Below are 27644 nucleotides of genomic sequence, written 5' to 3'. Positions count from 1 at the left end.
TCCCTTCCAACACATGGCTATGATGCTCCCCCACTACTTCTGTTTGTGATCAGAGATGCACATATCATCAGCCATTAAGGAACATGCTCAACTTGTTATGGTCAAACAACAGACAAACAAATCTGTGGTATTGAGCAGAATATTTGCTGTAGCCCATCTTGTATATCAAGACATATCATTATTATTATTGTTATTATATGTTTGACTTTTACTTTGTATTTGTACAAGTTAACTCCAAATCTCACCCAGAGACCTCAAGAGACAAGTTAGAAGTTCAAGTTGGTGTTATGACTAGGATGCCATATATCTGGTTTTGTACAAAGTATTGTCCTAGAGAATGTCTAAGAAAACATAAAATTATAAGTTTGTTTTAAAATTAGGGATTACATAGACAGTATTTTACATAGGATATGGGCAGTTCCCATGAGCACTATTCTTCTTCTTATTATTGTTGTTGTTGTTATAAGGTGTTGATCTGGCAGAATCATTAGCACATGGAACAAAATGCTAAGTGGTATTTTGTCTATCTTTACATTCCAAGTTCAAAGTCCATTGGGGTCAACTTTGCCTTTTATCCTTTTGGAGTCAATAAAATAGGTACCAATTGAGTACTGGGGTCAATGTAATTTGACTTACTCTCTCCCCCAAATTTCAGGCCTTGTAGCTATACTAGAAAGGATTTTTTTTTTCATAAGGTGAGCTGGCAGAATCATTAGCATGCAAGGAAAATGCTTAGTGGCATTTTGTCTATCTTTACATTCTGAGTTCAAATTCTGTTGAGGTCGACTTTGCCTTTCATCTGTGTGGTGGGGTCAATAAAATTAGTTCCAGTCAAGCGCTAGGGTCAATATGGTCAACTAAGCCCCTCTCCCAAAATTTCAGGCCTTGTGACTGATCCTGTCAGTGCAGGTGCCACTTAAAAGTACCCAGTCCACATTGTAAAGTAGTTGGCATTTGGAAGGGCATCCAGCTTTAAAAACCTTGCCAAAACTGACCTCACCTGTGCTTGTGCCACATAAAAAGCACTAAGTCCACTCTGCTGAGTGGTTGTTGTTAGGAAGTGCATCCACCTGTAAAAATCCTGCCAAAACAACTACAGAAGTCTGGTGCAGGCTTCTGCCTGAGCAGCTCTTGTCAAATCATCCCACCCATGCCAACATGGAAGGCAGACATTAAATGATGATATGGTGGTGCTTCACAGCATTTCTTTCGGCTTTAAATTCTGAGTTCAAATTCCACCAAAACTGATTGTGTCTTTCATATTTTGGAGGTTGATAAAGTAAGTACCAGTTGAGTACTGGGGTTAATGTAATCAACTAGACCCTTCACCAACAAATTTAGGCTTTATGCCTATAGCATATTATTGTTTTATTATAGCAGTGGATTGGTAGAACCATTAGAACAGTGAATTGGTAGAACCATTAGAACAGTGGGTTGGTGAAACAAAAATGTCTCCCATTGTTTGTTCTGACTTTTAACATTTTGGTTTTGAATCTCATCTAGTTCAGCTTTGCTTTTCAAACTTTCAAGATCAATTCAGTATAGTACTAGGTTTAAAATAATCAATTCATTCCTTCCTAAGCAAATTTCTTACCTTGCAAGATGATGAAGAAGCAATATGTCTATTACAAGGGTAATAGACATGGCCCCAAAATGGTAGATCTATGGTTGGTCTGATTTTTAGCCTAAAAGAGCAGAGCTGCAGGAAGAGAGATGGGTTTTGATAGTTGTGATTCTGCAGAGAGAGAACTAGGTAAAAGTTCATTGTACAGGCTCTTGCGTAGTGGATGAAATAAGTTGCACAGGCTCTTGTGTAGTGGATGAAAATCAAACTTAAAATGTATCAGGGTTGCAAGAGTGATCTTGGGGAAGTTCAGCTGATACTCAGATTGCTTATTCAGAGGAAGAGACATTGTAGTAATAGTACAAGAAACAGAGAGAGATGGTATGTCAGTTGTCTAGTGTTAGAAGTGTATTGATGCATGAGGAAAGTGATCTTAAATCTACCAAAGAGAAAACAGGATGGAAATCAACACATCAACCTGTTATTGTCGTTGTTGTTGCTATTGTATATTATAACACTGCTCCCCTACACAGTATGCTGTAACTGGATGTTGGTGTTTTCACAAATCCCTGTTTACCTTTGGTTTTAATGATACCAGACAGAAATGCAAAAACTATTCTGTACATTGCCCTTACAGTGATCTATTCACTGTAAATTAGGAATCTAATCTACTACAAGTAGATTTTCCTATAGTTAATTGCCAATGTTTACAATGGTGAATGGTGTTTTTTCTACCATGCAGAGGTTCTTGACAGCTAAGTGGACTGGGCCATTTTCAGAGTAGACATATTAAGTAGGACACAAGTTCAGTTGACAGAAAATCAAACTTCCATTCTTGAAATGGCCTTGGAAGGAAGTAAAAGAAAAAGTATATAATGCTCATCACATATGCATGTGTATAGTAGCTTTTCTTTCATGCATAGTTAGGTTTAATGTTAGAGTTGTGGTTAATTCAGCTAAAACTCTACTTCATTTTCTGCTTTCATATCCCCTGTTTTTCCTTTTCATTTCCAGTTTTTGTGAATGATTTTGTTGCTGTTAGCAGTGTATATTTAAGGTCTTCCTAACACCATCATATCAGTGTTTCAAGGCTGCATAGTGCTATAATACAGATGCCTATATATAGCATTTTTTTATTTTTTCATTTACTATTTGGTTCTAAATCATATCTGAATCAGGAGACAAAATCAAAGACTGAGTAGCCATGATCATCCTCCTATTTTCTTTTCAGACAGTGTATCATGGAACATATTACCAGTAGAGTGTGAGGTTTAGAAGGTATGGGTGCTATTTCTAGTAGGTCAAGCAATCACATTTAGGCTCCATCATTGGCTTGTTATTTTGTCCAATACTCTAACTGTTCTCCAACAATGACTAAGCAGGTGGAAATGCATTGCTTAGTGCTTAGAGGATTACACTCATGATCATAAGATTGTGGCTTCAATTTCAGGACAGGGCAATACATTGTTCTTCAGCAAAACACATAATTTCATGTTGCTCTGGTTCACTTAGCTGCAGTGGACTGGATTAATCATATATACACCACAGTATCCAGGAAACTGGTCTTATGAACCCATATATCATTATCATCATCATCAGCGGCAGCAGTATTTTGTCTCTGCTTTCCATGCTGGCATGGGTTGAACAAACCATGACAATCTGGGTCATTTCTTACTGGGAGCTGCTGCTCCTAAAGACTGGTGCTTGTATATGTCATATGGCTTGGTTTCAATAGTTGAATGCCCTTCCTGTTGCTAACTGTTTTACAGAGTATACTGCATGCATTTTCATGTGGGACCAGTGCTAGAGAGATTGAATAGTCGTCAGTAAGACGTAGCTAAAGGGACCTTGCAACCCAATGCTTTCTCTGCTTATTGCCAACCCCTTACACACTCACATAGACATACAATGTGTGTATGTATATACGCTCCTGTGGTGTGTGTGTAAGAATGGGTCAACAGATTTAGACCTATAAGTAATTGCTGTTGATAGTGAGTGAATATAGTCTATTTCACCTGCATGTGAAATTGTTTATTATTCTGGGGATGATAATAACATGTCATGTTTTAAATTACCTTGGATGTTCCAATGTCTTAAAAAACATGTGGCAATGAAACCCTACAGTGAGTGTCTACTGGGAACTGATATACTGAGAATGAGTGGCACTTTTGTATTTTTCTTATCCTTTTTCTCCCTTTTTATTTGTTTCATTTGTTTGGATTCTGATATGGCTGTCAGTATGAAAGCCTGTACAGTGTTTTTTTTTTTTTATTCTTCACCTCAAATGTTCAGACAGACAAATGGGTAAATATATTTCATAAATATATCACCATCATCATCAAGAGAGACAGACAGAGAAACTGACCTCAATACTAGACTGGCTGAAATTTTGATTATCAATGCTTGTTTGACTGAAAGTCATATTAGAGCACTGTGAGGTTTGAACTCAGATCGTTGGAATATATACTGCAAAGCATTTGATTCAACACTTTAATGACTCTGCCAACTTACCATTTTATAATTCTATAAATATACTCTGTAGTTCACTACATATACATACATACGTGCGTGTGTGATTTTATTTACTGAGATTGCTACAGGAATGACTGAATGGCCTAGAGGTTTTTTGAACTGAAGGTCCAAAAAATTAAGCCTACATATGTAGCATATATAATGCCCTAAAAATTTACCGTTAAAGCTCACTGATGTAATGCAAATATTAAAAGGAAAATAGACAAATGTAAAAACAGTGTATAGGTATATATATATATATATATATATATATATACACACATGCGCCTGTGTACATACAACCACCGAGAGTGAAAGAGACAGGAAAATAATTTAGCTTAACTCACCATTTACCTCAAACAGTTCAAAAGCCATCTGATCTTTTTACAAATCTAATGAACAAATACCTCCCCACAAATCATGAATTCCAAAATATCTTTAGTAAAAGTAGCATCTGGTGGCGGCTTCATTTTCTCTAGCTAAAATGAACAGTGAAAAAATCCTAACTCCTGTCTACGAAATGGTATCTTCCTGGAAAGCTTCTCTTGGAGGTACCAGTGAATAATGTTCCATAGGTGGTTTTACTGTGAAACTTTGAAAATAAGATTTAACCAGTATATCTGCTCTTTCAAAGACGACCACGAAAAAATACGACTCTTCTCTCTTTATATTTCTTTCGTTCTTTCTCACGATATATTTGGGGCCAGAAGAACAGGAATCTATCGAAATTGTTCTCGTACATCAATGCATTGAAATACCGTCTTTATCTATAAAAAAAAAAAAGAAGCGCAACATACTTAGATGAGAGCAAGGAAAAACTAAATTCAGCTTAGAATTCATTAAACTCTAAGCTGAAATTAATCTCTTCTTGTCCTCTAGAAAGTACACTCTGCGAACATTTACTTTCATTTTGTTATCGCGAAAATTTTCTTATACTGTTATTTTTACCATCGCTTATACACTGAGCTACCTACAAGCTCGTCTTCGTATTTTTGTTTTCTTTTCATGTAGTTTTAACTATTCTTGAAACTCATTTTCATTCACTAACAGCTTTACTACACCACTGCATCAATAATTACATACCATTCCTTTTTACAGAATGCCCTCTTCTTTTAGTTTTTGTTAAGTATTGCTTGTCATTTCATACACTGTACCTGTTACAGGTAACTGTCACTTAAGTTGCAGCACCTCACTCTTCTTCCATTCAATACTGTTTACAATCCTCACTTGGCCTGTATACATTTCACTTTACGGGTATTTATGTACATCTCCGCCGCTTATGTCTATTTGAACCATGCAAAAGAATCACACCACGAAAATTACATGAATACGTACTTTTATGCTGCACATAAGAACGGCGTCAGAACTTACATATACATATGTAAATCTTCGCAGCTTACATTTCTTAAAATGTTAAAATTAATATGGTTTCAAATGAGGGAGTGTGTGCGTGCCCTTATGTGAACAGACTCGTGTTTATATATGCCTATACTCGTAAAGGACGAACACACATCATTGCACACACATCTTAATAGATGCTTACGGCATCTTTCACAAGTAAACCCATTTAAAGTACAACTTCTCAGTACATCATACCTTTTACGGGTAACCACCATTGGATTGCAGCATCTTACAGTGCCCTCTTATCACCTCTGTTCATTCCATCACCATACATGTATATACATAGGTAAGTATATATACATGTATGTGTGCGTGTGTGTGAGAGAGAGAGAGAGAACAGAAATATCTATCCATATGTATGTTTCGTGTGTAGAAGGACGTGATTCGCAAATTCATTGAACTCTTCATTTATTCTTCCTTGTGTCCTGTCTCATCTCATTTACGTCTTATTAACAACTAACTTCTAACCGTCTTTTGATCACTTCCTTCCACTTTATAAAAAATTTTGTGAAGGCGCTTGGCCCAACGGTTAAGGTGTTGCGCGTACCATCGCAAAGCCGTGGGTTCAATCCTGGATTGGGCAGCATGTTGTGACCTTGAGCAAGGATACAACGCTGCGCCAGTCTACTCAGCTGAAAACGAAAACTAGACAAGTGCTTCTCAAACTATCTGATGTGGCATACAGGCAGTTCCCCCTCCCCACATATGCCAGGGACCGGTAATATCTCTTAGTAATATTAATTTACACCGGAAACAATATATATTATGAATATGATAAAAGTTGACAATTTTTTAATTTATTTTATAAACAAATAATACAATATTACATAAGCATTTTATAATGTTTCTTTCTTTTCTGGAAATTTGCCGCGTACCGGCACCGCTCTCTATCTATCTATCTATCTATCTATATGTTCTGCTGGATCAAAGGCAAGAATATCGAGAAGGCAGCAATCTGTCTGCTTGTAAGTGACGGCTAAGATAACATTTTTGTATTTTTACAATTCCTTTTTATACAGTGCTTGCGTGAGGGTTTTCGCGTGCGCGTGTATGCTTTATTTTGTTTTTATATCGTTCATTGAAGAAACTTCATTCGAATGTTTACATGTAGGTGTGCATATTTGTATGAATATAGCTACTTGTAAAGTGGATGTGTATATAGGTGTATGTGAACGTGGAATATATACATTCATATTATGATGCAAATGCATCAGGCACCACACCTATTAAAAAAGCTTTTAAAACATAAACAGAACACAAATCATTGACCTGAAACGAAAATACGTCTATGATGAGATAATTTCAGATTTTCTTTTAAAGAATACAACGGGCAGCGAAAGTATATATGTAGTTTCTCGGACAGACATTGTCTGCAAATACCGGAGGGAAGCTATTGACATTGTTCCAAGTTATGCTGAGGAAGTCGTGTCTGAGCCTCTAAGTGAAGTGGGCAAGGGAACCTGTTTTGACAATTACTGCTGGGTTACTAGCATAGGGGCTCTGAGGATGTATATTTTCGGTTGAGGCGTGTCATTATGAGCAGGGCTCTCCTGCTTGTGTCTGCTACTAGGTTCATAATTATAGCAAAAGGAATTCCTTGTAGATATATACTATCAACTCGTTTGGACTTTCCAAGGTCATGGTGTATGGAAAACTATACACACCCCACCAGATAGGGGACTTACTACTAACGACTTCAAAAAATGGTATAAACAAGATCAGAACTTCTGCATGTCTAGAGATAGGGGATTCTTTGAAACTTCACTTCCTTGCCCATTTCATCTGGAAGCTTAGAGACCAAACATATGACTGCCTCATTTTATTTGAAACAGTGTCGTTACTGTCATTCCATATTCATGTAAGATACATCATAATGGTAATCGCTGTTTGAGAGAATTCATATCGTAAAGTAGCCTTCGACATTCTCCAACAGAAAATCTAAGCTGAGTTATGATTTGCCATCACAAGAGAAATTTTGTTTTGGGTCAGTTCCAACCAACTCGAAAATAATGCCAGTTGATTCACTTACTGACTAGCGTTAATTTTGACTGAATTATCCCTCTACACTCTGTAGCAACTTTACAATTTAATAAAGCTTTGTAGGGATTTATGTAGCAACTTTCATCACATGACCCGACTTATCCAACATCAAGCCTATCTGCGACCAATAAGGAATCACGTTTGTACCCAAGCGCAGCCAAACTTAAACTTGATGCAGCCATCTAATCAACCAAAAACGTGTGCTTTCGTGTCTAAACTCCGAGTAATGGCCATGTGAGTCATTAACAACCAATTTACCAACATCTCTCTCTACACACACATAGTTAGAGAGAGAGAGTGTGTGCTACTATATATGTGTGTGTTTATTGCGCGTTAACCTGTCAAGACTTTACAAAGCAGGTATGTGAATGGTTGACACGAGTGAATGAATTGTGTATGTCACTTTATGAAAGAAAGTTTTCTTTCATAGATTACTTATATGCAACGTATTTTGTTAGGCCGAACACAAAGCCTACCTATATAGCTGTGTGGTGTATACATACACACACACACACACACACTGGTCCTGGGTTGTAACTGAACATATAATTGTTACGGTACCAGGTTACTTTACGCCGTTCGTATTTTATTTAGTGTCACGGCCATAATTTACAAAACTGTAAATTTTAAAGCATTTCAGAAACATAATACACACAAACATAAGGGGTGAGCAACAGGAAATTATAGATTTACATGTGTGTGTGTGTGTATATATATATATATATATATATATATATATTATATATATATATATATATACATATAATTTCCTGTCGTTCGTTCTTTCTCTCCCTCTCTATTTCTCACGCAACAGGAGGAGAAAGAGAGTGAGAGAAAAGGAGTAGGCCGAGAACGGAAAAGGAAGTTGGATTACAATTACATGATGGTGTTGGTGACATCGACAAGCGCAATGTTGGCGCTACTTTGGAATGCTGGGATACTTGTTGCCTTGTATGAAAGAAAGAAAAAATAAGCACTTGTGCGAATTTTTCCTTGATTTCAGAAGCTTGAAAAATACACGCGCATATATATATATATATATATATACACACACATACACGTGTGTGCGTGCGTGCATACATTATATATATTCATGTGTGTGTGTATATATATATATATATATATGGGCGTATATAATGCATCCATGGAGTGCTTTATTCTGCATTATTTCCTTCTATTTCACGTTTTAATTTATTTTTATTATAATTATTATCCTTGCTGTTTATATGAAGACTGGGTCATATTTTTTTTATTCACTTTAGCTTGGCAGCAGTGCCTGTTAATTTGATCCAGGTTATTCAGTTAACTACGAGTTTTCTGTTCCACCGTAAAGTTGACATAGTTGTCTTTTTCATTTATTTTTCCTTGCGTCGAAATTTGAAGTGTGAAGAGAGAGAGAGAGAGACGTTTTAATCACATTATGTGCAAATATAAACGTAGCATTATATATATATATATATATATATATATATATATATAACAACTTTTAAGTTTACTTAATTAATGTGAATTATACAAAAAAATCCCGTGGTTGTGTGTGTTTATGGAGGGAGATGGAAAGAGAGAGGTGGGTGGAGGTATGAGTGTTAGTTAAGCAAAGGATTGAAGTTAGGGGAAAACGAAGAGAGCTTCGACGATCTGAAAAGTTTTCGCACAACTTCTAAACTGTCAAAACTCCTTGTTGCCTATTGGTTGCTGTACAGATCTCCTCCCACTGCTCTTACATTCCTTAATGTTATAAGCGCTAAGATTTATTTAGTATTCGTGTAGTTTGTTGTTGCTGGTATTTTTCGTTTTTTTTTTTTTTTGGTTTTTATTTGTGCTGCTTCGGCAGTGGTAAAAGGCTCACAATAATATATAAGAAAAAAAAAAGAGACTTGTGTGCAGTAAAGAATTATATAAAAACTGAAGAAAATATATCTAGTGGTGGTGGTGATTACAACCAAGGCTTGTGTAAAAAAAAAAAAAAAAAAAGCCACATACAAATATAAATAAATAAAGTGGGTTGGTAGGGCTATTTAAAATGCTTGTAGTTAGTTGAGTTGCTTGCTGTTTGGTTCCCACTAAATCATCCTGTCGGTGTATGTAACAAGTAATCTTGAATAGCAAACTACCAACTGGTGGTGTTGGCAGCTGTAATAGCAGTAGCAGTATTTTTTTTTCTTCTTGAGAAAGGGGGTTTAGTATATTGAATTGACCCCGTCTCTATATCACTGGTATTTCAATTCATTATATCTTTTTAATTTTATTTTATTGTTAATATTTCACACAGGAGTGTGAAGACGGTCCATTTTAGCCTTTCCGTTCGGTTATATTTGATGTTAGAAAAGTGACTGCAGCGAACTTTTTAATATGCGTTAACTAGTCTGATTTCACTATACTCTACACAGCCGTTCTAATGTATTGTAATAGATATAATAATGATGTTTTCTTATGTAGGCACATATACTGATCCCGGATGGATAAAAGGTAAAGTTGACCTCGTAAAATTTGAACTTAGGACAAAATTGCTCTTCATATTCTATGTGCTGAGGATTCTACCAATCCACCGACCTTTCCTCCTCCGTATATTCTTACCTACTACTACTACTACTACTAATAATAATAATAATAATAATAATAATGATAATAATAATAATAATAATCCTTTCTATAGGCACAAGGCCTGAAATTTATGGGGAGGGCCCAGTCGATTAGATCTACCCCAGTACACAACTAGTACTTAATTTATCGACCTCGAAAGGATGAAAGGCAAAGTCGACCTCGGTGGAATTTGAACTCAGAACGTAAAGACGGGCGAAATACCGCCAAGCATTTCGTCCAACGTGCTAACAATTCTGCTAGCTTGCCGCCTTAATAATAATGCTTTCTACTATAGGCACAAGGAAGGGGACTAGTCGATTACAGTGATCTCAGTATTTCACTGGTACTTAATTAATCGGCACCGAAAGGGTGAAAGCAAGGTCAACCTTGGCGGAATTTGAACTCAGAACGTAAAGACGGACGAAATGCTGCGAAGTTTTTCACCCGGTGTGCTAACGATTCTTTTAGCTTGCCGCTTTAATAATAATAACAATCCTTTCTATTATAGGCATTACGCCTGAAATTTTCGTGGGAAGCGGGTTTTAGTCAATTACATTGACTCCAGTATTTCACTAGCTCTACCAAATTCACCAGAAGGGAGTGCCTCTCTCTATCTACTACATCTACCAGTGGTACTTGAAAAAATTTATGCAAGTTATATCCTTTGATCTTTCAACCGTTTTCACCATTGCCACCTCGAAAAACAAAACAAAAAATTCCGTGCTTTGTTTTTTTTTATAAACTAGAGGAAAGTGATGGGTGGATCTTCCCGATTGGCTGAATTAATAGGTGAATCCGTGTTGCATATGGTAATAGCTGTTTCACATAAACCCATAAATCAGCAGTGTACGGACACTGAACAAATCAAGTCAACGAAGAAGCTTTTCCACATCAAAGACCCATTATCTGAATCTATGAATATCGCATTTGCCTCCAGACCAGTGGTCCGCAACAGGTATGCCGCGGCACCCTGATGCGCCACGAGACGATGCTAGGTATGCCGCAGTGTAACCTGAATATAATTTTTTCCCCTGTACTTATAGTTGTATTTTTAGTTCAGGTGTGCCGCCAAATTTTGAAAAAAGGTTGCGGAGCACTGCTCTAGATCAGCGTTTTTCAAACTTTTTTCTCGCGACCCCCCACTAAAGGGTCAGGACCCATAGTTTGAAAAACGCTGCTCTAGATCAATGCATCGGTCCCGAAGCATAAATCTCGTTGTAGACCAGGAGAGCGAGTGAGTGAGCTTCTGAAATCAGCGATTGATCTAGTCTTAGTTATCTGAGACAATTTAGCAATGTCCCTTCTGCGTCGATTCCCAAGTTAAGTTCATTTATTTACACATCACACTCTTTAATTCCCATATGTTTGCTTGTGAAAAGATAAGGGGAAGTTATCTACCTTGTTTATAGTATTAGCAATCCAAAGTTTTAAGACAGGTTAACTTAATAATGTTTCATGTGCCCTTCAAGTACCTTCGTCTTGGGATTCTTTTTACATCTCCTTATTTGTCCCGTACACGCTGTTTTTCATTTTATTTTTTATTTTTGTAAAACTTCGAGCTTCCAAACATTTGTATCTTGAGAGCATGATTACTAGTTTAGCTTATCTGATCTTTCTTTAATTTTGTGGTTAGAAGTTTGCTTCCCAATCTTATGGTTCCAGGTTCAGTCCTCTGCGTGGTACCCTGGGCAAGTGTCTTCTACTATGATCTCGGGCCGACCAAAGCCTTGTGAGAGGATTTGTTAGACGGAAACTGAAAGAAGCCTTCGTATATAAGTATGTGTGCGTCCCTGCGTCTGTGTTTGTCCCTCACCACCGCTTGACAACCTATGTTGGTGTGTTAACGTTCCTGTAACTTAGCGGTTCGGCAAAAGACCAAGCTTAAAAAAAATAATAAATACTTGGGTCGATCGTTCAACAAAAAAGTCATGGCGGGGGTCCCAGCAAACCCGCAGTTTAATGACTGAAACAAGTAAAAGATAAAAGATGCTACTTCTCTGTCTCTTCCCCAAAACTTTATTTTTATTTCATGACTTAGGAGATGTCAAGGCTATGTTCGTGTATATCTGAGCTTGATCTCGCGTGCCTGGTTATATGAATATTGCTTTATTAAGGAGTATACTCCACCGGAGGCTCTTTCGTGAGTGGTTGTTGTCCTAGTTGTAGCTTCTGCTTTTTCTCCGACTGATGTCGCTCTGATGGAGGTACTGAAATCATTGCTCAAATCTGTTTCTCTTTCTCTCTGGGAACAGAAAGCACTGGGTTGCACTCTCCTTCCACAAGCGTTGTATGTGGGCACTGCCCGCATTTGCTCACATTCCTTTAAACAGAACCATTCAGGAATTCCACCAAGATTTTCAGATGCAACCGACTCCCTGGAGCTCCAGGGACGTTCCAATCCGGTTTTGCTGTGAACTTACTCGCGTTCTTCGACCATTGCCGCCATTCCGGCTTGGCGTCTGTGAGCTGGCTTGTCACTTTTGGGAGGTGCAAGTTGTGCCTCTTGCTATGACAAATTGTCACTACTGTAACCCCACCTCGCTATGTAACCCACCGCAGCCTATACCTCTTTCAGACATTTAGTATTGCTGTTATTTGTGACAAAACTATTATTAACAGTCATAAAGCATTCAACATGGCTAAGAAGTTAACTTACATCCCTATAAACTGACAACATCTGCAAAAAAGTAATGATAATGGTGAAGTTTTTGCAATATCTATTTAAAAAAGGGTAGAGTATTAAAAAAATAAGCTAGGCCATTTCTGCTTTTACTAAGCGTGTGTATATACAAAAATAGTTGTTTTGTATGCATGTTACATTTATACATACATACACACACACACACACCAAGTTTTTCCCTCTTCGCTTGAACTTTTGAACTAACTGTCTTAACTTACTGACAGGAAGCGAATCTGATTAAAATTATCCATGTGTTTCTCTAAGACTGCCTTCGTGGGGCTTGCCCACCTCTCACTCCCTCTGTCACCCATCCTTCTTCCCCCCCTCCTAACTTTATCTTTCTCCCTTGCAAGTACACTCTCTCTCTCTCCTCCTTTCTCGTCTCTTCTCTTCATTTTAATTTTTCGTTTTTTTTTTCCTTCCATTTCTCTCGGGTGAGGGGAGGAACATATCCCAACTTTTTTTGTTATCAGAACCGTCTACTTCCAGTTACTTGCCATAATCCTCGTGTTTTTCTTTTTTTTTTTTTCCCCCCCGCAACACAACTACTTTTTTTTTCTTTCTTTTACTTATACCTTTATCTGCAACTTCCTTTTATATCATTAAATTTTTAATATATGTATGTGTGTCTTAAAATGATAAAAATAACATTTTTTCGTTCTTAGTTTATATTTTCTTAATTCATTGCTTTATACTTCCATCATTACCACCACCCACCCCTCTCTTGTTACTCAGTCCCTTCATTCCCTTTTCGTTAACCCCATTACTTTCCCTCTCATACCTCACTCTTTACTGTTAGTCTCTTTCATCCACCCCCTCTTTACTCTCCTCATTAATCTGCTACTTTCCCATGCGCCTCCTGCCTCCCTTCTTCAGTTTCTTTCTCCTCCTACTCCTACTCAGCACTCTCCTGTTGCTGATTTTATTTTATATGCTTCCACCTTTACCCTTTCATCATTGACATTCTCTTCTCTAGCTTTATGTGTTTAGGTGAATGGCCCACCCTCTGTAGTATCTCTCATACTAGATGTAGTGGTTTGCAACCCAACCTTTCTGAGGCCTAATAACTTGCTCCCACCCTCGTCCGACTGCTTATGCAAAATTTTATCTATTCATAATTTATCTGCCAGTCATATAAGATCCAGACGTACAAGGTTCTAATTAATCAGATTCATAATTTCTGATTTCAATCTTGTATTCTGTCTTATATGTTGGGAATGGAAAGTTGATATTTTCAAATTTTTGAGTAACATTTTCACACTTCTGTTTCTTTTTTTCACTCTACCCTAGGTTCAAATCATCAGTTTGTAACATTGGGCTCACCATCATTCTTTGTTGTATTTTGTCACTGGTGACTGCTCTTTCTGTATGCCGATGCCATCTTCTATCTACCCCATATATTGAGTATCATAGTTGGTTGTGCTTAAGCCCATTGCAAGCCAGTGGTTTCACCAGCGACCGTAAAGGAGCCCTTTCCTTTAAAGTTAGATTCTACATCCTAGCTTAATGAACTAAAATATATTATAGCTAAGTACCTTAGTCTAGACATTTTTTCAAAAGAGAGCAACACAACTTCACGTGTCTATAAATAAAACATTGTTGAGTGTCATCTTATATAGTTGAGGAGTTTATTAATCGTCTGTACACTTCTGTTTCTTTTCATTCAGACAAGTAATTGAAGAAGTTTAAGAATGGTATCTTGGAATTTATTGCTTATTACCACAAATTTCTTAGATAAAGTGCTGTCTCTAAACGATCGATGCCACAGGTAGCTGGTTGTTATTTTTGTTCAAGCTTAGCATATCTTGAACTACATTATCCAGTGCATGTTTCTTTTTTAAAGACTCGGGACTGTTATTCGGTTGTTATTTCTAGCAGATTGAATGATCTTTAAGGAGACCAGTTTATGGGCTTTTGAAGGATATATAGATATGTGTGTGGATTGAGAGGGGCGAACATGGTCCGAGTTAACGCCTGCTCTGAGCGTGCACCTATAGACTGGAAGAGAACAATTAGGAGAGGGGCTCTTATCTTAGTGATCAAGGTGACAATGATTTTGTCAAATTCCCTTCTTAGGGGTAAAATTTCCCCCTCCCCCGTTATTTCGCTTCTTTACTTGCTTTTTATATAATCCCAACAGTATCGTCCTGCAGCGAACTGGCAGAATCGTTAGCGCATCGAACAAAATGCTTTGTAGCATATCTTCCGGTTCTTTTCAGTTTGAGTTCAAATTCCGGCAGACGTTGGCTTCAACTCATTTCCTTTCAGGGTTAATGAAATAAGTTATACTTGAGCACTAGGGTCGATGGAATTGATTTGTCCATTACCTTCAAAACTGCCGACCATATACCAATATTAGAAAAAATATTATTATTATTATTGCTTTGTCAGGGTCTCCCAGACTGACAACAAGTAGTTATCTTAAGGCTAGAGCAGTGCTTTTCAAACTTTTTGCTGGAGCGGAACCCCAATGAAACATTCCACTGGCTCGAGGAACCCCTGTGCAATAATTTAATAGTTATATGCACACATATCTGCACAGGAGAATTAAAAATTACTGCCGATCTTAGCAGTTTTGTAACTTCTTGCGGAACCCCTGGACTGTACTGGCGGAAACCTGGTTGAAAACCACTGGGCTAGAGACCTTGCACTTGAAGTTTGATGGGTTTAGAAGAGTAAGTTGTGACAGGGAACCGAACCCGAGTCGCAGATTTGGTTCCGCGGGAACATACACATAGTGTGTATGTGTATAGCCTAATGTCTAGGTTGTTGAGCTCACGATCATCAGTTTGTAGGTTCGATTACCCAACCAGGCGGTGCATTCTGTTCTTGAGCAACGGACTATAGACTCCGCTGTATATGGGCCTGTCGGTTCGGCACAGACTTAACTTCGCGCAAGCGCGCATAGATGAGCGTGTGCGTTGTCAGTGTGTTCGGTTAATGTATGTAGAAGTTCACCTGTGTGATTGTATATACACATACGCATACATATCATTCAATACAGAAGTTATGGGTCACTCAGGAAAATTAAGTAGGTTTTTATTTTTTTGCTGATCCTGTCAACAAACGAACAGTACAGTATCTGTGTGTGTGTGTGTGTGTGTGTGAAGTATGCGTTTAATAATTATGTATGATCTGTTTCTGAGTATGTGAATTGTTAAATATATATATATATGCTTGTCTGTGTATGCGTATTCTGTCTGTGAAAGTATCGAGAGAAATGTAAACAGCTAGACAAGAAGCTTTCTAGGTAGGTAGGTGTCTACCTAGTTACAGTCTGAAAATAGCCCTCCTACCTCTTGAAAACTACCAGAGCTCTGACCTGGTACCCGGAGAAAATTAGTCATACCGTACTGAATGAGTTCTCCCAGCCTCTCCGCTACCACCTCCTTATGGCTTTCTTTCCCCCTCTCACCTCTTTCTCCATCTTCACACCTGTCTCTGTGCCTGTCTTTCTTTCATTCTGTCTCTCTTATTCTCTGCCTTTTACCTTGTCTTCTTTACTCTATCTCTCTTTTTCTCTTTCTTTCACTCTATCTTCCTTTCTTTATCTCATTCTCTGTCTTTGTTTCATCCTGTCTTCCTTTCTCTCTCTCTCTTTCACTCTCTCCCCCTCTCTCGTCTTCTATCCCTCTGTATCAGTATTTCTCAGGACATAGTTAAGGGAAGTAACTACGGATTACTCTGCTTTTCACTGACTTTGATTGTGACATTTAACAGAAAACTATGTAGTTATACACCAAGAATGATGTTGCTGTTATGAATGTTTAGACCTAGATCAGCTCGTTCCAGATGTGGCCATCCCGTCTTTTAGGACTATAGAAGACTACATTATCTAATATGTCTATTTCTTTTCCAAGACAGTTGAGTATGGTTTGAAAGAGATTCGGTTACTATTTCTAGCGGTTAGAACGATCGCATAGAAGCTCTCTTGTTAGCTTGTGGCAACGGTGGTGGTGGTGGTATGACTGCTTATATGTAGGTTTCGCTCTGAGAAGGAAACGAGTATTTTCTTTTGACTGCGCCATTCAGTACATCACTATTTACCCAAATTCATCCTATCAAGCCGGTTGAGTTATTTTCCTTAGCAATACTTATTCCTTAAAAATTCTACCGTCAGGGAAATTTTGCCTGAATAATACAAAGTTAGACAGCAAGTCTGAAGGTTATAGACGTCAAACATTTGTAGAATTCATCGTTGCACGATATCGAAAATTATTACGATTTTCATGTTAGAAATTGTTATATCCACGGCTATAATACGTTCTGAGTTTTAAAAAAATCTCACAGATTCATCTCCACTGGTTTCAAGTACCAGTAAAGTACTATGTCAATGTAATCGACAAACACTTTCCCTCAAATTGTTATTTATTTCTTTACTGCACACAGGGGGCTAAACATAGAAGGGACAAACGAGGACGGACAAACGGATTAAGTCGATTACATCGACCCCAGTGCGTAACTGGTACTTATTTAATCGACCCTGGATAGGATGAAAGGCAAAGTCGACCTCGGCGGAATTTGAACTCAGAACGTATCGGCAGACGAAATACTGCTAAGCATTTCGCCCGGCTTGCTAACGTTTTTGCCAGCTCGTCCCTCAAATTGTTATTCTTGTGCCCATGTTAGGGTTCGAAACAGTTATTGAAGGCGTTGGATTGGCAGAATCGTTAGAACGTGGCACAAAATTTCTTGCAATATTTCTTTTGATTTTTAGTTCAAATACTACCCACGTTAGCTTTATTTTTTATCCCTCTGACGTCAATAAAATAAGGTGTCAAGCAAGTACTGTCAATGATTTCTCTTAATAACCACCCCTCAAATTTCAAGCCTTTGTTCCTATGCAAAATTCGAGTATTATTATTGGCAGAGTCGTTAGAATATTTTTTTGGTAGTTGATTCAGCATCCTGAGTTCAAATCCCACCCAGGTCAATTTTGCTTTTCATCTTTTCAGTGTTGATAAAATAAAGTACTAATCAACTACTAGAGTTGATGATATCAACTAAACCCCTCCCCTCAAAATTGTTGGCCTTGTGTCTAAATCAGAAACTATTGTTAACATTATTACTAAATAAAAAGGCGGTGAGCTGGCAGAATCGCTAGCACACTGGACGAAATGCTTAGCTGTATTTCGCCTGTTGCAACGTTGTGAGTTCAAATTCTGCCAAGGTCTACTTTGCCTTTCATCCTTTTGGGGTCAATAAATTAAGTACCAGTAAAACACTGGGTCGATGTTATTGATTATCCCCCTCCCTCAAATTCCAGGCCTTGTGCCTATAGAAGAAAGGATTATTACTAAATAAAAGTGGCGAGCTGACTGAATTGCTAACACACTGGGCATTTTGACATCTTTCCATTCTAAGTTCAAATTTTGCCAAGGTTGATTTTGTCTTTCATTTTTTGTTGGGTGTCAATAAAATAAGTACCAAATTGATCACTAGGACCAGTGTAATTGAATTACCCCCACCCCTGAACCTTCTGGCCTTGTGCTAAATTTGAAACAATCATTACTAAATAAATATCATTATGAGAGGATTGGTGAGTAAACAGAAACCATCAAGCAACAAACTAAATGCCTTCTTTTACTTAATTAAAAGTCCCTATAAAATTCAGTATTCAAATCAAACAAGAGTCTACTTTGCCTTCATCTTTTGAGATTGAGGTCCTTCCAGTCATGACTACTTTATTGTTATTTTAGGCACAAGACTAGGGTTACTTTATTCAAAACATAAGAACATATCCAAAACTGAATGGCTGCCTACTCAATAAAAAAAACAAAAAAAAACTTTCCCATCATCAAAATCTGATACAAAGATATGGAAACTAAAAGCATGAAATATTTGCTACATGGTAGTGAGCCTGGGATTTATGGTAGCAAAATAAACTTGTTAATCACTCATCAATTCCGACACTCACAGGTGATGGTTACAAGGAAAAAAATAGGTAGGAAGGGAATCCCAGATCATCATCACTATCACTGTCATCATTGTTTTAGCGTCAATTTATCCATGGATCAGACCAGAGTACATTTCAGTGGAGTTTTCTTATGGTCAGCTTTATTTATTTATAAGTGTTGCCAACCTTGCTTGTTTCCAAGTGAGGTAATGATCTCAACAGTCTATCATCAAACAACAAACAACCTGGACATGCTTTTATCGTGGACTGTAAACAAATGTGAGAGAAATACAAACTCACATACATATAGTCTTTCTTTTATTCTTTTGTTTCAGTCATTTGACAGCAGCCATGCTGGAGCACTGCCTTCAAGGGTTTTTAGATGAACAAATTGACTCCAGGACCCTTTTTTTTTTAACCTAGTACTTATTCTATCAGTCAGTTTTGCTGAACCGCTGAGTTGTGGTGACATGAACACACACACACTCACACACACACATATACATATAACCCATACTAGCATGAAAAACGGACGTTAAACCATGATGATGATGATGATGGTAGTGATGGTGATGATGATGATGATATATATATATATATATATATATATATATATTATATATATATATAGATATATATATTTCTCTCCTAGTTTCTTTCTATGTTCTTTTCTGTGGAAGAGCGTAGGCTCGAAATGTTAAAGACTTTTTCACTTCCCGAGCATTATACTAATATATCTCTGTTTGTTGTCTACACCACCTGTCTTTGTCTTTTGTTTTGTTTTGTTTTTTTTTGTGAATTCTCCCTTTATATGTATATATAATGTGGTTGAGAAGCAAGCCTCTTACCTCTCAGCCACGCCTGCACCTTATTCAAGCTTCTTCCAGTTTCCATCTGTAAAATCCACTCAGAAAACTTCAGTTGCCATGGAGCTACAGTAGAAAACTAAGATGCCACACGGTGTGGCTGAAACCAAAATTGATGTGGTTGGGAAACCAAATTTCTTATCTGCACAGCCATGCCTGTGCCTCTGAAGATTCAAATTAAGCAAAAACTAATTAATCTCTCTTTGTTATTCTTACCTCTTCTGTTGAATGAAAGATGTAATGATAATTAGTAGAAGTCTCTTCTAGAACTGCACAGCACAATGTGTCATGCAGAAGTAGGTTGATTCACAGTATGATGAAGTATATGTATTGGTCTACGGTGGGAGAACTATGTGTACTATAGTTAGTTTGAAGTTGGTTATTTGACTGAATTTTCTTGTTAATGAGTTGACATTTAAAAAACCCCTATTGGCTGACATTTAAAACCAGCCAAAAAAAAAAGAACTGACATCAGTTGTATAGTGTATGCATTGACATCAGCTCTATAGTGTCATCCTGCATGGCACTGATAAGATGCTGCTCTGTTGGGGTATCAATAGCAAAAAAAAAAAAAAAAGTAAGAAAGGTTATATCAGATATATCATCATACTTCACTACCCATAATATAAGCCAAAGAGGGGCTCTCTGTATGATTGCTTTATCTGCTAGAAATAGCTGTCAAATCTTTTACAAATCACATCCTTCTCTTTTGAAAAAAAAAATGATGAAAAGGAACATATTAAGCCATGTAATCCTAAATAATCCTAAAAAGACAGGATGGTCATTGTTGGAATGCCTTTGATCATAAGTTTGTTTAACTAGAGTTAAGCAGCATTTACTAAATTCATTATTTTCAAAATTAACTAAAACAAAGAAAGTATATTTCAACAGAATGGGTAATAAAGTAAGGAAGTTTGCTTCTCAACAACTGAAAGAAGCCCACCTTATATGTATGTATAAATGTTTATATGTGCATGTGTGTATATGCATTCATGTTTGTCTTGACATCCACACACATTATGTGTAAACAAATTTCACTGTTATACAAATGGTGTCATTTATTTGCACTTTTCTGTAAAATTATGTGTGGCAAATGTGTTGTTGATGTTGGAAGGACTAGGGGGAATATTACCTTAGGACAGATGAGGTTTGGTGACAGGAAAAGCATCCAGCCATAGAAAATCTGCCGAAATGAATTTTCTTTAATCCATGCAAGCATCAAAAAGTGGATGTTGAAACCACCATGATGACATAAATGGATCTTTGTAGGTTTTGACATACAGATTCTTTCCTGTGATCAACTGAATCTGTATGTAAGTGGTTGAGTATTCTACAGAAACATTTACTGTTAACGTAATCTTCAAAATATCATGCAGGGAGACTGAACCAAGGACCTCACAACTGCAAACCAAACTTAACTATTCAGTTATCCTGCATCCACAAAGTACCTGTAATATCATGGTTAATTTATTTATTTTGGGTAGAGCCAAGTCAAACCTCAAGACTTTTGGTATTGATGTGGGAGAAAAATGCTGACAGAAAAGAAGTTCCTGAGAGTTCCAGAAGGTTCTAAAGGGCTGCAATTCCAGGAAAGAAAATACCAGATATTTTTCAGAAGATTGTAATAATTTATAGCTAACATGGTTTTTTTTGGTGGTGGCGGGGGTGGGGGGCTATAAAAGATTGCTATTATTAATTAATTTACAGGAAATACTTGCAACAACTTTTTTGTTTTAATCCTTTGCAGTTGTTATCCATTTTTCTTCTTTTTATTTATTCAATAAAAACATTTTTATTAACTTCTGCCTTTAAGAATCTTAATATGAAATTGTTTTCTGCTTTTCCATTTCAGGTTCTGTGGATCCTTCCAACATTACTTTAGAGGGAGATGATGATGTATTTGAGGTAAGTTATCAGTCAAAACAAGCTAACCTAGCTGATCATTTTTGTAGATATTGAGGGTTTGGGTCTTCTTCAGTAGTAAGCATGGTCTTTAACCACCTGCTTTGAACCAGCTGTTGTATCAGTGTGATCCAGAAGTGTGTGTACAGCCGAATTAGAAAATTAGTGCAGTTTCACGACTAGAGCTGGATGCTTTCATCAGTGATTCGGCACAATACCTGTGGCTGTAAATGAACTTATGACTGATTTTCTATAATTAAATTACTGTTAGCTTATTTAATGAAGTGAGCATTAAAAAGCTTACTCAAAATAATTATACTGTAATAGGCATGGCTGCATGGTTAAGAAGTTCATCTCACTAGCAGATGGTTTCAGGTTTTAGTCCCACTGTGTGGTACCTTAAGTATTTTGCACTACAGCCAGCCAATGCCATGTGAGGGAATTTGGTTGAGGGAAACTCTAGGAAGACCAGTGTGTATGCATGCATACACAAATGTGTATCAGTGATTATATATTCCACACTTATCCACTGATGTTGACATTCTTGTACACATTATGGCTGGTCATTTTGCATGTTTGAAGACCTGTGGAATAAAGAAATCCCTTACTTGAAAAAAAAAAAAGAAACAGGCAGGAAGAACATCCAGCTGTAAGATAATCCTGCCTCAAATAAAATCTCATTCCAAAACCATGCTAACAGGTACAAATATTGTATGTTGCATGGAATTTATTCTCCTTCATTGTACAAACTTGGAAATTGCCTTGTTGTACTGCTGACCACAGTAGTAACCAAGTACAGTATGTTCTGTCCCAGTGCAATATGCTCAGCATTAGTATTTTGATTAATGCAGCTGCTGCTGTTGTTATAAATTAAAGTTTTCTAGCTTTTACCACTTCCAAGATCACATTAATTACCCAATGTGCCCTTCGTTTTTAAGGCTTTTGTGAGTTAGTTGGCTGCTACTTGTAGCAGAGCATATGTTTGCATAGAACCTTACACATTGGCTCAAAGTGCATCAATATTTTACCCCAGCACCATATGAACCATCAAGGGAATTTTACATAGTTGCTTGACCTGCTAGAAATAGCAACTAAATCTCCAAATCATCCCCAATTTTGTTGTATAAGGAAAGACAGCATTGACATACACAGTCTTACATACTCATAAAAAAAGTGAGATGATCATGGAATGCATTTAACCATTGCTTACTTAATTGGGGTTGCCCTATGACCCAACATCTATTAAATGCTTGAGTAAGTATTTAGTTGAATCTGTATACATTCTGAGTTTAAATCTTATTTTAGTTTGTTTTACCTTCTAATCTGTGTCTGTTATTCCATTGACTATATACCCTACATACATGCATTTCATTATCCCTATTTGGCATGTGCAGTTGTGAGAAGCCCCATACGGTCAGTGTCATGGCAATACTGTCAGTTATATTCCACTGTAAATTGCTCAGTGTTAAAGCACATAGGGAATCTTTTGATATCACAATAATGTTCTGCTGCTCTTGAACTTTTCTGGTTTTATGCTTTGTAGAGGAGGCAATGAGAAATCATTCTTCTGTGTGTGTGTATGTGTGCATACATACATATATAAGTATATATATATATATATATAATATATATATATATATATATATATACATACGCACACACACACATATATATATGTATGGTAACAGTTAGGTCAAGAATAGTGAAATATGATGATGATATATACTGCATTGTTCTAAGCAGTTTTTGACATCATCATCATCATCTGTTAATATCCATCTTCCACACTGCATTGTGTTCCAATGTTGTTGTTGACATACTTTTTACAACTGGATGCCATTCCTAAAGCCAAACTCTCCACAGAGTGAACTGGGTGCATTTTTCATGACACCAGCACTAGTGAAGTTGCCATGCGACTCAGAAGACTAAGTGCCACTTCATCTGAGTGGAACTACAGTGAAGAGGTTAAGCAGCTTTATATAATGTGATGAAAGGTATAAGGCATGAAGGAAGCGGTCAGAACTGGTTTCTTATTTTTGAGAAGCTGCATGGCTACTTGTATTATACAAGAGTGGGTGGAGGTAATTAAAGAAAGGTAAAGATGGTGATGTTAGGTGTTAGGAAGGGCACTGGGAGCAAAAGAACTGGATGGTTATATATGGGGTAGGGCAGGGGATGATTAAATTGAAGGATGAATGAGGATTGGACTAGAGATTTGATGGCACTTTGTAGAAAAGTTGGGGTAAAATAAGTGGCGATATATTTGTGTATTATTGTGGTTTTTTATTAAGGTTTTATGTTTTGTTGTGTTTGTTTTACTTTTAAATGCCTGTTGCTAAATTTTTCTTTTTTTTCTCTTTTTCTTCCACTGCATTGTTGAAACACTATGCAGCCTATAGATCTTCCCCTTGACCGTAAAAACAGCTCATCTCAGTCTGCAAGTACCACATCAACAACAACTAGCAGTCCAGCACTCTGTTCATCACCTGTCTCATCAACATCACCAACGCATGAGCATTTCATCGACTCAAATACGAAAAACCATTTGCATCACATTTACATACCTAGCCTCCACACCCCTTGTACAAATCCAGCTTCCTCTCCAAGTGAAGAAAAAAGCTTTAGCAAATCTGACAGCATTGAGACTAGCAGTTTTGGAAAAGATGATAACTGTATAAAAGATGAACCTGTCTCTATCAGTGGGAAATCGGAAGTTGCCCTTCTAGAGCCGGACAATGTTGGCATGTCGGACAGATACTCTTATGTCACGTTTTCCAAACACCAGAATCATGATTATCACTATCCCAATCTTGAGATAGTTCGCCACCCTCCAGATCTCAAACGGCATGCTGTCAGTAGTTATGGTCCTCCATTGCCAGAGAAAAGCAAAAAGAAAAAAGATCGCCAGAAAGGAAACCATCAATCAAACAGGCTTCTCAGCCCGATGTCCACCTGTAAATATTGTCAAGAGAATTTCTCAGTGGAAAACAACTCCAGAGGGAGCTGTCAGTATGCACCTGACCGAGTAAAGAGTTGCATTGAACATGTAAGCTGTGTCACGTGCGCAACTGGTGTTATCTATCACTGTATGTCAGACACAGAAGGGGAGTACACACATACATGCATTTGTGATTTTCAGGACGATAACAATTGTAAAAAATGGACAATGTTGACATTTCTGTCCTTTTTATTACCATGCATCTGGTGCTATTGGCCTCTGTTTAGCTGCCATATGTGTGGCAAAAAGTCTGGCTGCTGTGGAGGTCGTCATCTTGCTGGTGGGGAGCATTGAGAGTGGTTACTGCTGTCACCACATTCTTGATACAGTGACAGCAGTAAGTTATACACTTGGGTGTAGGACATGCACTTGTGGAAATGATGTTAGCAGGTGGAATCAACACTTGTTTAATGAAACAAAGACCACATAGAATGTGCTAATATATATATATATATATAAAATTACACACACATACATACAATGTTACAGAAAAGACGAAAATAAAACAAAATATGGGATGATTTGAAAGTGTGAGAGAGAGCAAAAGAGAGAATTGAGTGAGGTGTGAGAAAAAGCGAGTAATTTTTTTACCTCCTCCATTTCTTAAGTTGAAGACAGAGAAGCATTTCCCCCCACCCCCAATAAATAAATAAATAAGTAACAGAGTAAAAGAAATAAAGATGATATTTGGTATGTAAAGAAATGAAGAAGGTATTTTGGAATAAAATTGAATGAAATTACATGGTAGTGGATGTATAAGATTAATTTGAAAGAGTTAAGTAAAGAATATTATATTGAAAAGCAAGAGATGAAGCATAAAAACAAATATGTGTGTGTGCATGCATGTGTGTGTGTCTGTGTGTGTGGTCTACAAATTATGAGAAAAATATGGATATGTATACATAAGGATATAACTGCATGTATATACACATACAAGCATACAAAAACACGCACTCTGCATATTTACAGATATAAATATGTATGTGTATGTGTGTGTTTATATATATATATATATATATATATATATATATATATGCACACACGCATACACACACACATACTCACATACTTTTGTATATTCATTCACACGCACATATATATTTGTATATATGTTTTCTATGTGTGTGTGTGTATACACACACACACACACATATATACATGCATATATACATATATATGTATGTGTGTATATATGTACATGTATATACATACACACACATATATATATATATGCATACTTATATACATATTTGTGTATAAATATTTGTATATACATACATACACAGACATTTCTTACAAATACAAGTGTATATTCATTTTAAACAATACAAAAGAATCACACATACCCACAAATACTCACGTTCATTATTTACATGCTTGTGTGTGGATATATATGCATTTAGATATGTATACATATATTTCCTATATAGAAAATACACAGAACTGCATAAATTTGAAATCTTGTTATGCATCTTACTTTCTAAATTTATATATATATACAGTTACATATTAAATTCACAAGTACCAAGAAAGGTAACTTTGTTTTACTTGACATTGATATTATTGGAACTCTTCTCTGTGAAGACAAGATTTAGTATGTGGTGTTCCTGAGAAGGGAAAAAAATAAAGTTCATGTTTGAGTTTAACAAGTGTAGCACTTTGCAGTTTTCATTTTTGTTTGGGTCTTTGCTCTAAATGGCTTGGAGAGGAATAGAATTCAGGCAATAACACTTTCATTGTTCACTTTGATTTGTCTGAACTTCGCTTTCATTTCACCCAAAATTTCTTTCATTAACTTGACCATATCATCTTGTAATCAAAGCAAGTAAACTTTTTTTTTGTCAGGTCTATCCTCTCCCAGTCACTTTATAGCAAAGCCTTTGTGAAGAGGTGTAGATAATTTATTTTTTTATGTTATTAGATACTAACTCATTCATTCTAAAATCTTAGTAATATATTGATCACTATAAACGCTTGAAACAAACAGTCATTATTATTCTGTGAAGTCTAGCTGTAACTGCTAGAATCAGATGGGAAGATTTTGGACCTGTGGATAGTGCCAAAGGGAATATCAGAGTACTTATACACTCTCATCTGCCTTCTATAGAATTTTTCCTATAGTTTTGAGAATCTGATGATTTCAGATATAAACTTATCACCTGCAATATACAGATGATTTGACAGTTTCATCCTTTGATCAATGGAAAAGAAGTCAGCTTTGGCACACTGGTGGATTGATTTCAAACGATGAAAGATGAATTGTACCTAACGTACTAAAGAAACTCATTTTCAGAATTCTTGTACGAAAATACAATAACTAACTACTTAGTATAAATATCTCTTTCAATGCTAATAAAATATTATATTATAAATCATATACAGTTCATTCCTACCTAGTGTAGTACACACAGTAAGTTAAAATGAAAACTCATTTGGAGAGCCTATCAATGTTATCCTAGCATTTATATTCTCAATTTTCTTGCATAGACATATGTCAGTTTAGATAACTACTAATGTTTTAGATAATTGATGGTGATTAAAAGAAACAATTGCTGATTAAAAATGAAAAACAAAAGAAACACATTCTAAAGAATTGGTAACTAGTTAAGATTAAGTTACGTTTGAAATCTTAGATAAATTTATGTTGTGAAATATTTATTCAGAATAAAGCCTTCAAGTGCTTGGATTCCTTTTCCCAATCAATAGAAATTTTGACTGGTAAAGACCATTGTTCCAAATCTGATTTTAATTCATATTTTTTCTTTCGACATAGATTTACAATTTTAGTATCATCTGTTTCTTATTATTACATGATTGACATAACATACTCAGTATTATATCTAAGTATATACATTGGCACATACATGCATACAAATATTTGTGTGTATGTTTGTGTTTGTATTTCTCCCTAACCACTTGACAACCGGTGTTGGTTTGTCTACATTCCCATAAGTTAGTATTTCAGCAAAAGGTGACCAATAGAATAAGTACTAGGTTTTAAAAAATATAACTAATGTGGTCAATTTGTTCAATAAGACCCTTCAAGATGGTGCCCCAACCTGACTGCAGTCCAATAACTGAAAAAGGTAAAAGATTATATACATAAATATATCTAGATAGATAGATAAATGCATATATATATATGCATGTGTGTATCCTATTATATTTTTTTAATTATATACTTGTGTATGAGTGCAAATGTT

General features: G+C 36.5%; 1 protein-coding gene across 1 annotated transcript in view; it reads left to right on the top strand.

Moving 5' to 3' along the window:
- The window catches only part of LOC115210865 (sprouty-related, EVH1 domain-containing protein 2), a 190565-nt gene extending 165240 nt beyond the window's left edge, over positions 1-25325 (top strand). The window contains exons 4-5 of the mRNA XM_029779626.2: positions 21394-21446; positions 23836-25325. Of these exons, the coding sequence (XP_029635486.1) occupies positions 21394-21446; positions 23836-24735 (953 nt within the window). The 3' untranslated portion in view covers positions 24736-25325. The remainder of the gene's footprint in view (positions 1-21393; positions 21447-23835) is intronic.
- The last annotated feature ends 2319 nt before the right edge of the window (positions 25326-27644 follow it).

The sequence above is a fragment of the Octopus sinensis genome, linkage group LG4 (assembly GCF_006345805.1).
Source record: "Octopus sinensis linkage group LG4, ASM634580v1, whole genome shotgun sequence".
In the NCBI taxonomy this organism is placed as follows: Eukaryota; Metazoa; Mollusca; class Cephalopoda; order Octopoda; family Octopodidae; genus Octopus; species Octopus sinensis.
This window is presented reverse-complemented; position numbering and strand designations above follow the sequence as displayed.